Source organism: Chaetura pelagica, unplaced genomic scaffold (genome assembly GCF_000747805.2).
Source record: "Chaetura pelagica isolate M959 unplaced genomic scaffold, ChaPel_1.0 scaffold597, whole genome shotgun sequence".
In the NCBI taxonomy this organism is placed as follows: domain Eukaryota; kingdom Metazoa; phylum Chordata; class Aves; order Apodiformes; family Apodidae; genus Chaetura; species Chaetura pelagica.
In genome coordinates this window covers 95,484-104,522 of record NW_009953942.1, presented here as the reverse complement: position 1 = coordinate 104,522, position 9,039 = coordinate 95,484, and the positions used below count along the sequence as shown (strand labels likewise).

General features: G+C 50.3%; 1 protein-coding gene across 1 annotated transcript; it reads left to right on the top strand.

Moving 5' to 3' along the window:
• Nucleotides 1–315: 315 nt before the first annotated feature.
• On the top strand, nt 316–8,669 carry LOC104392389 (butyrophilin subfamily 3 member A2-like). Its single transcript, XM_010001782.1, has 5 exons — nt 316–330; nt 1,015–1,046; nt 2,452–2,477; nt 6,664–7,014; nt 8,377–8,669. Exons 1-5 carry the CDS (start codon nt 316–318, stop codon nt 8,667–8,669), a joined length of 717 nt encoding a protein of 238 aa, XP_010000084.1.
• Nucleotides 8,670–9,039: the final 370 nt, after the last annotated feature.

Here is a 9,039-nt window from a genome sequence, read left to right as displayed (position 1 = left end):
GGAGCCCATTGCCTTGCAGACATCAAGAAGCAGAGGTTTTGGGTCAAGTCCTACCAGGTTTGTGTCATCTCTTCGAGCAGGGAACAGAAAACGAGAAGAGTGAATCCAACTTGGAGATATTTCTGGCTATGAAGTCCCACCCCCTGCATGGGCAGGGACACCTCCCACCAGACCATCCAGCCTGGATGTGAACACTTCCAGGGATGGGGCAGCCACCTTCAAGATCATCTAGTGGATCATCTAGTTGGACTTTAAGGTTCTTTCAAACCCAAACCATTCCATGATCTAAAGAACCAACGAGTTCCACCCCCTGCCATGGTGGGATCTCCTGTGGGTGATCCTGCTCTAGCAGGGTCTAGATGATCTTTAGAGGCCCCTTCCAACCCCACCACACTGTGACTCTGAGCCCTGGGACAGGCTTCCTGGAGAGGTGGTGGAGTCTTCTCCTCTGGAGACATCCCAAACCCATCTGCATGTGGGATCTACTGCTCTAGCAGGAGGTTGGATTAGATGCTCTCCAGGTTCCTTTCAACCCTGACGACTCAGTGACTCCATGACCAGATTCCACATGGGAAGGGACTGGTTTCTTGGAGCCCAGAAGCATTTCTGCTTCTGTGGAAGTTCTGCAGAACATGCTTGATGCCCAGTTCTTTGTGGAAGCTGAGCCATGTTCACCTTTGCTCTCCTAGCAAACCATAGACCCATGGAAGGGTTTGGGTTGGAAGAGGCCTCCAAGATCATCCAGATCCAACCCCCTGCATGGGCAGGGACACCTCCCACCAGCCCAGGCTGCTCCAAGCCCCATCCAACCTGCCCTTCAACACCCCCAGGGATGGGGCAGCCACAGCTTCCCTGGGCAACCTGGGCCAGGGTCTCCCCACCTTCAGAATGAAGAGTTTCTTCCTAATGTCCAACCTAAATCTCCCCTTTTCCACTTCTAATCCATCCCCTCCTTGTCTTCCTGCTCCAACCCCTTGTAGATGAGAAGCAGGAAAGAGTCAAGAAGGAAGGTAGGTCCTCATTCACACTCATTTATTGCTCCTTCTGTTAATAATTAACCAGCCACCCAAAAGCAAAACCAGATTTTCCAAGATCCTGAGTGACTGAAGAATGAAAAAGATGAAAACCTGTATATTTAGATTTATCTGCCTCGATTTCAATGTATCTCAATTTTACAGTGGCTGGAAATCAGGCCTGGGGAGCAGGACTTGGGGATGGGAGGAGATGAGAAGCCCAACGTGAGCCACCAGCATGTGCTGGAGCCCAGAGGGGCAGGTGTGACCTGGGCTGTGTCACCAGCAGCGTGGGCAGCAGGGCCAGGGAGGGGATTGTCCCCTCTGCTCTGCTCTGGTGAGACCCCACCTGGAGAATTGGGTCCAGTTCTGGGGTCTCCAACAGAAGAAGGACATGGAGAGAGTTCAGAGGAGGCCATGGAGGTGATCCAAGGGCTGGAGCAGCTCTGGGACAGGCTGGGAGAGTTGGGGTGTTGAGCCTGGAGAAGAGAAGGCTCCAGGGAGACCTTAGAGCAGCTTCCAGTGCCTGAAGGGGCTCCAGGAAAGCTGGGGAGGGGCTTGGGACAAGGGCAGGGAGGGATGGACAAGGAGTGATGGCTCAAAACTGGAAGAGGGAGATGGAGGTTGGAGATGAAGAGGAAATTCTTCACCATGAGGGTGGTGAGAGCCTGGCCCAGGCTGCCCAGGGAAGCTGTGGCTGCCCCATCCCTGGCAGTGTTGAAGGGCAGGTTGGATGGGGCTTGGAGCAGCCTGGGCTGCTGGGAGGTGTCCCTGCCCATGCAGGGGGTCAGAACATGATGATCTTTAAGGTCCCTTCCAACCCAAACCATTCTATATTTCCATAAGATGACAGAAGGTATAAGGTACAATATAAAATATAATATACAATACAAAATAGATAATAAAATATAATAAAGAATAAAATACAATAGAGAATAAAATACAATAGAGAATAAAATATAATTGAATATAAAACATTATAATATAGAAAATAATATGTAATATACAATGTGTAATGTATAATATATCATATATAACATCTAATGTATAATTCCACCAGCTCAATATTAATTCAAACCCTTCAAAAACCCCTTCATCATTAATAATTGGACCAATCCTGTCTCAGCCAATTCTTTATTTCTTACCTGAAAGGCAGGATCTAAAGTCTCCATTTTCAATTGCATTGTGGGAAAGGAGGAATTTTGGGCTTGTTTTACCCGAATCTCCACATTTTCTTTCTCCACATCCCCCGAAGGGATAAACTGCAGCAATTTCCTCATGAAAACCCACTTGGACTTTCATCACCAGGTGTTTTTATTTTCCCCTGGGAGGAACATTCCAGCCAATACCTGCAGATCCCAACGCCCTGGAGCAGGAGGTGTCCAAGGGTCTTTGGTTTCCTACACACCCAGATCCAAAGGGCAGGGAGAGGATTAAGGCTGCAAATCCTTTCTCCTCTCTGTGGTGTGGCTGATAATTAAAAAAAAGAAATGAAGAACGGATTAAAAACCACCTGAGAGAATTAATTAAACACGAAGAGGAGGTGGAGAAACCAAAATGTGTGGGGAGGTGAGGCCACCACCCACCCCAAGTTAGAAATGCAAATAAACAAGGCAGAAATCAGGAAGGAAATGGTAATTAATTTAGAAAACGTGGAATATCAGAACTTGGGAAGTGGGTTCCAGTCCTGGAGCCCCCAACAGAAGAAAGGGCCACGTGGCTGTGGATGGAGCAACTCCAATGAGTGGGAGCAGCTGTGGGGAGGAGAGGATGGGCCAGGTGACCCAAAATGGACCAGTCCCAGGGCTCCTTCCCATGGGGCTCAGTATCAAACAGCTCCTCAGATAATCCCCCTGCTGGTTGGTGGGGAGGTCTGTTGGTTTGTCCTCTCTTCCTGTGTCTTCTCTTGGAGAGGAACATGGTTCATGGAGGCAGATTGTCTTCTCCTGCCTTCCCCAGCAGAACCAGCTCCAAGGCTTTTGTAGACCCTGGACTCAGGCACCTTCATCTGCTGCCAAGTCCAGTTTGGGGTTTTCCTGGTCAGGAAGGAATGACCAACTGAAGAGAGTGGGTTCCATATTTGTCTATAATTAACAATATATATTATATATATTAACATGATACTATTTATAAATAGATAAATTATCTGACATAATAATGATGATTATACTTCATTAAACCTGTTCTAGGTGTTTTTTTTTCCCCAACCCTAAAGTCTCTCTCCCTTATTCCCTTTTTAAAGGGAAATTAAATTAAACATGTGACAGATGAATTAAATTTTTAAAAATTGGCACATTTATTGGGAGGATAAATCAATCTTTAGAAGGGTAGAGTTTCACTAACAGCTTTTAGATTTTGCAGAGAAAAATATGGAAATATCCAATGATGAACCCATGAAGTGATTTGAGCCCCACGTTGGGCACCAATAAAACCTGTCACGGTTCTGGCAAACCAAGACAACTCCACCAAAACCCCCCCAAAATACAAAAAAACCCCTCCAAACCCCAACCAGTTTGTTGTTGAAATAGGAATCTTGGCTGTTACCTTTTCCCCAGTCGTGCTGCCCAATCCTCTCCAGCCTCATTGGAGAGATGCAATCAGAAGTGGTAATAAAGAGATGAGGACAAAGGTTCCCCACAGTCCCATCCCACAAAGAGCTCTGAAGATTCTTCCAGTTCAGGTAAGAAAATGGTGGGTTTGCTAAATCCTTGAGGAAAATCCATGGCATTCGTTAGGATACTTGAATTAATTGGGGTGTTTTTACTTGGTTCCGCTGGCAGGAATGGAGCTGGAGGTGAATTGTTGGCATTTCCAGGTGGGAATTCTCCATTCTGGCAGCACTTGATTTTATCAGTGTTCAAAAATGGGAGGAAAACCCCCACAAAAGTGGAGAAAATAATGTTTTATAGCTATTTTTAAGTTCTGCTCTTCCAGCTCAGTTTGAGTTATGTCCCTTCACTGTGATTAGTTAAAAATGCAGTGGAAAGCCAAAAATGGTGGGAAAAAGTTGGAGTCAAATGGGTTCAATCACAAGTTGCCCTTTAAAATGTTGGGTTTGGTCAATGGGGAGATCCACCTGGTGACATTTCTCCTGGGAATGGCCTCATATTTGGGTGGGTTTTGGTTCATGTAAGGATGGAAAAATGAAAAAAAATCATAGTTTGTTAGAAGAAAGATGGGGAAAAAAATGCAATTTAATGTAATTAAGAGTTTCTGGAAGACAAATATGGAGATTTGAAGAGAAAAGGGTATTTTTGAAGGCACATGAAGCTCAACAAGGCCAAGATTTTGCCCCTGGGTGAGGACAATCCCAATCATAGATACAGGTTGGGTGGAGGATGGATGGAGAAGAGCCCTGAGGAGAAGGACTTGGGGGTGATGGTGCAGGAGAAGATCAACATGGGCCAACAACACCGTGAGTTGGAGCCCAGAAACCATCTGTGTCCTGGGCTGTGTCACCAGCAGTGTGGGCAGCAGGGCCAGGGAGGGGATTGTCCCCCTTTGCTCTGCTCTGCTGAGACCCCTCTGGAGAACTGGGTCCAGTTCTGGAGCCCCCAACACAAGAAGGACATGGAAGGACAGGAGACCATGGAGATGGGCTTGGAGCAGCTCTGGGACAAGCTGGGAGAGTTGGGGTGTTGAGCCTGGAGAAGAGAAGGCTCCAGGGAGACCTGAGAGCAGCTTCCAGTGCCTGAAGGGGCTCCAGGAAAGCTGGGGAGGGACTTGGGACAAGGGCAGGGAGGGATGGGATGAGGGGGATGGATTAAAACTAGAAGGGGGAGATGAGGTTGGAGATGAGGAGGAAATTGCTTAGTTAAGGGTGGTGAGAGCCTGGCCCAGGTTGCCCAGGGAAGCTGTGGCTGCCCCATCCCTGGGGGTGTTGAAGGGCAGGTTGGATGGGGCTTGGAGCAGCCTGGGCTGGTGGGAGGTGTCCCTGCCCATGCAGGAGGTGGGACTGGATGATCTTGAAGGTCCCTCCCATCTCAAACCATCCCATGATTCTATTTTTCTTTTGGAGCCTTTATGTGATTCAATTTGATACAGAGAAGAGTTTGCCCAGTTCCTCGGGCACCATCACACCCCTGATCTTCAAGTTCATCCTTTTTTTCCCCAATTACTTCAATTCTGAAATGACTGTTCTTGGTTTGTGTTAAAGGTGGGAAGAGACTGGTGGGAATTTCACCTGGAGATTTTGCTTTTTGGTTCCGTGGAGGATTGGGAAGCCTGGATCTTGATGGGTTCCTCTTTATGGTGGCTGACAACTCTTCACATCCTCACCTTTCCATGCAGATCCATCCTGATCACAGGTAACGATGGCTTAATTTTAATTAGATTTAAATGAACTTCCCCATTTCTGATCAGGTTCAAAAAATGTCAAAAGTCAAAATTAATCATCTTTCCTCTTTTAAAAATATCAAGTTAAAAGAGCAAATACAACACCCTCCTGAAATGTCCTTCCTGGCACAAATCACAGAGTGGTGGAGGTCAGAAGGGACCTCTGGAGACCCCCCAGTGCAGCCCCCTGGAGAGCAGGGTCACCCCCAGCAGGTCCCACAGGAACACACCCCGATGGGCTGGGATGTCTCCAGGGATGGAGGCTCCACCACCTCCCTGGGCAGCCTGGCCCGGGGCTCTGGGACCCTCAAGGTCAACAAGTTCCTCCTCAGCTTCAGGTGGAACCTCCTGAGCTCCAGTTGGTCCCGTGGCCCCTTGTCCTGTCCCTGAGAAGAGCCTGGTCCCCCCTCCTGCCCCCCCTGGACCCCATGTTGGGTCTCCACCCCCCCAGCCCCATGTTGGGCCCCCACCCCCGCAAGCCCCAGTTTGGGACCCCCAGCCCTATGTTGGGCCCCCCAGCTCCACCAGGAGGCCCAGAGGCACCACGTGCTGTGGGATCTGCTCCTACCTGCAGCACGTCCAGCCCGTCTCCCACACCTGGTCCACAGGTAGAGGCCCAAGAGGGTCCCACAGAGCGTTGCCCCCAGGCCCAGCAGCCCCCCCAGCACCGAGCAGGATTGGATGAGGTCTGTGGGCAGAGGGAGAGGTTGGTTGGATGGTCCCTGAGCCCACACTCAGTGCCCCCAGGAGCCCATTGGCCTTCTTGGCCACCAGGCCACCCTGCTGGCTCATGGTCGCCCTGTTGCCCACCAGGACCTTGAGGTCCTTGTCCCCAGAGCTGCTCCCCAGCAGGTCCCCCCACCCTGTGCTGCTCCAGGGGCTCGTTCCCCCCCAGATGCAGAACTTCCCCAGCTGCTCAGGCTGAACCTCACGAGGCTCCTCCTGCCCAACCCTCCAGCTCACGGTGGCTTCAGCCACACGACTTTGGGCCAGAAGCTGCTCCTTGATGGACACAACCCCTCCAACCTCCTCCTTTGGGCTGGGAAAGGAGGAGGAGCCAGGACAGGAGGTGGGACGAGCCCTGTTGCCCACCAGGACCCTGAGGTCCTTGTCCCCAGAGCTGCTCCCCACCCTGTGCAGCTCCCTGGGCTCGTTCCTCCCCAGATGCAGAACTTCACACTTGCCCTTGGTGAACCTCACGAGGTTCCTCCCTGCCCAGCTCTCCAGCCTGTCCAGATGGATTCTCCTCATTGTATTTCCCTTAAATATCTGATGCTCATCAACATCAACAACTGCCATTTTCTCCTCCACGCAGGTCAGCTTCGTAGCTGTCCCCACAACAGCTCCATTATTGGGGTCGTTGGAGAAGGGGTTGTCCGGCCCTGCCACGTGGTGGGAGAAGAGATCCCAGAGACCTTCTCTGTCCAGTGGGTGTTTCATGAACCACCCCAGAAAATCACCGTGAGCAGATACGATGGGAAGACCAAAAAGGAGGATCAAGATGAGAGATACAACAGCAGGACAGAGTTTTTCCCCAGTGAATTCCAAGCTGGGAACATGTCTCTCCACTTGAAGAACCTCAGGAGCTCTGACCAAGGTTCCTACACCTGTGTGGTCTCTTTCAATGACAGGCACCATCGGGGGTCGATTCAGCTGCAGGTGGCAGGTGAGTGGGAATTCCATCCCATTTCATTCCAAGATGGAGCTCAACAGGACCATGGGTCCATGCTGACTGAGGGAATTGTAATTTTATTATGGTTTGAAACGTTTTGATTTGATTTTATCTCAATTAATGGTTAGGGTTGTTAGCTGAGGTCAGTTGAGATCCCTCTCTTGAGGTACCTGGACACATGAAGCTCGATCATAGAAGAGTTTGGGTTGGAAGGGACCTTTCAAGGTCATCTAGTCCAACCCCCCTCCCTGCCCTGCAGTGACCAGGGACATCTCCAACCAGATCAGGTTGCCCAAATCTCTGGAGCTCCATCCAACCTGACCATGAGTGGTTTGGGGGATGGGGCTTCTACCACCTTGTTGGCCAAACCTGCTCCAATGTTTCACCACCCTCATTGTAAAACCTTCCTTGTGTCTGGTGGGAATCATAATTGTAGGATCCTTAGGTCCCCTGTAGGGACCTTAGAGACCACCTGGATGATCCACTAGATGATCTTCAAGGTGGCTGCTCCATCCCTGGAGGTGTCCAAGGGCAGGTTGGATGGGGCTTGGAGCAGCCTGGGCAGGTGGGAGGTGTCCCTGCCCATGCAGGGGTTGGATCCAGATGATTTTGAAGGTCCAACCCAAACCATTCCATGATCTAAAGAATTACTTAGTTATATGTAGTCTAAATCTCCTCTCTTTGTGATGAAGACCATCACCCCTTGTCCTGACCCTACCAGGTCCTACTAAAAAGTTTGTCCCCAGATTTCTTGTAGACCCTCTTTAGGTATTGAAAGGCTGCAATGAGGTTTCCTTGGGCCTTCCTTAGGCTGAACCATCCCAATTCCCTCAGCCTATCCTCATAGTAGAGGTGCTCCACCTCTCTGTGGCCTCCTCTGGTACCCTGCTCCAACAGGTCCAGGTCTTTCCTGTCCTCAGAACTGCATGTGACCTGAGAGCACAATCATGGAATTGTGGAATGGTTGGGGTTGGAGGGATCTTCAAGATGATCTAAATCCAACCAACCCCATGGGCAGGGACAGCTCCCACCAGCCCAAGTTGCTCCAAGCCCCATCCAACCTGGATGTGAACACCTCCAGGGATGGGGCAGCCACCTTGAAGATCATCTAATGGATCATCCAGGTGGGCTTTAAGGTCCCTTCCAAATCAAACCATCTGTTTCTGGGATGGTGGAGTCTGTGAACATCCCAGAGGTTTCAGGGAATCATAGATTCATGGAATGGTTTGGGTAGGAGGGGCCTTAAAGACCATCCAGTTCCAACCACAGCCTCAGGGCCCAAGTCTTTGTCACAGTTTAAATTCAGAAAAGCCTTTATCTTCTCCCGTGGTTCAAATGGAGAATGTTCCTTCTCAGCTAAAGGTGGTGGCCCTTCCATCTTCCTGAAGAGCCACAGCAAGGAGGGCATTGGCCTCACCTGCCATGCAGCTGGATGGTTTCCTAAGCCTGAGGTGGTTTGGTTGGATGGCCAAGGACGGGTCCGGAAGGAACTATCGACCACCAAGGTGACCATGATGCCCACAGGTCTCTACAGTGTTGTCACCCCCATGAACCTCGAGCGAGGCTCTGACATGGAAGTTTCCTGCAGGGTGGTCAACAATCTGCTCAGCACCATGAGTGAGTCTCGAGTCCTGATCTCAGGTGGGTGAGCTCTGCAGGTGCCTTGTGAGGTGGGAAAGTCGGAGGGTCCGACCACACGGGTCCCATTTTCATAGGATCATGGAATGGTTTAGGTTGGAGAAACCTTAGAGACCATCTAGATCCAACCCCCCTGCATGGGCAGGGACACCTCCCACCTGCCCAGGTTGCTCCAAGCCCCATCCAACCTGGATGTGAACACTTCCAGGGATGGGGCAACCACCTTGAAGATCATCTAGTGGATCATCTGGGTGGGTTTTAAGGTCTCTTCCAACCCAACCATCCAGTTCTGGGATGGTGGAGTCTGTGAACATCCCAGAGGTTTCAGGGAATCATAGAATGGTTTGGGTTGGAGAGACCTTCAAGATCATCTAGTTCCAA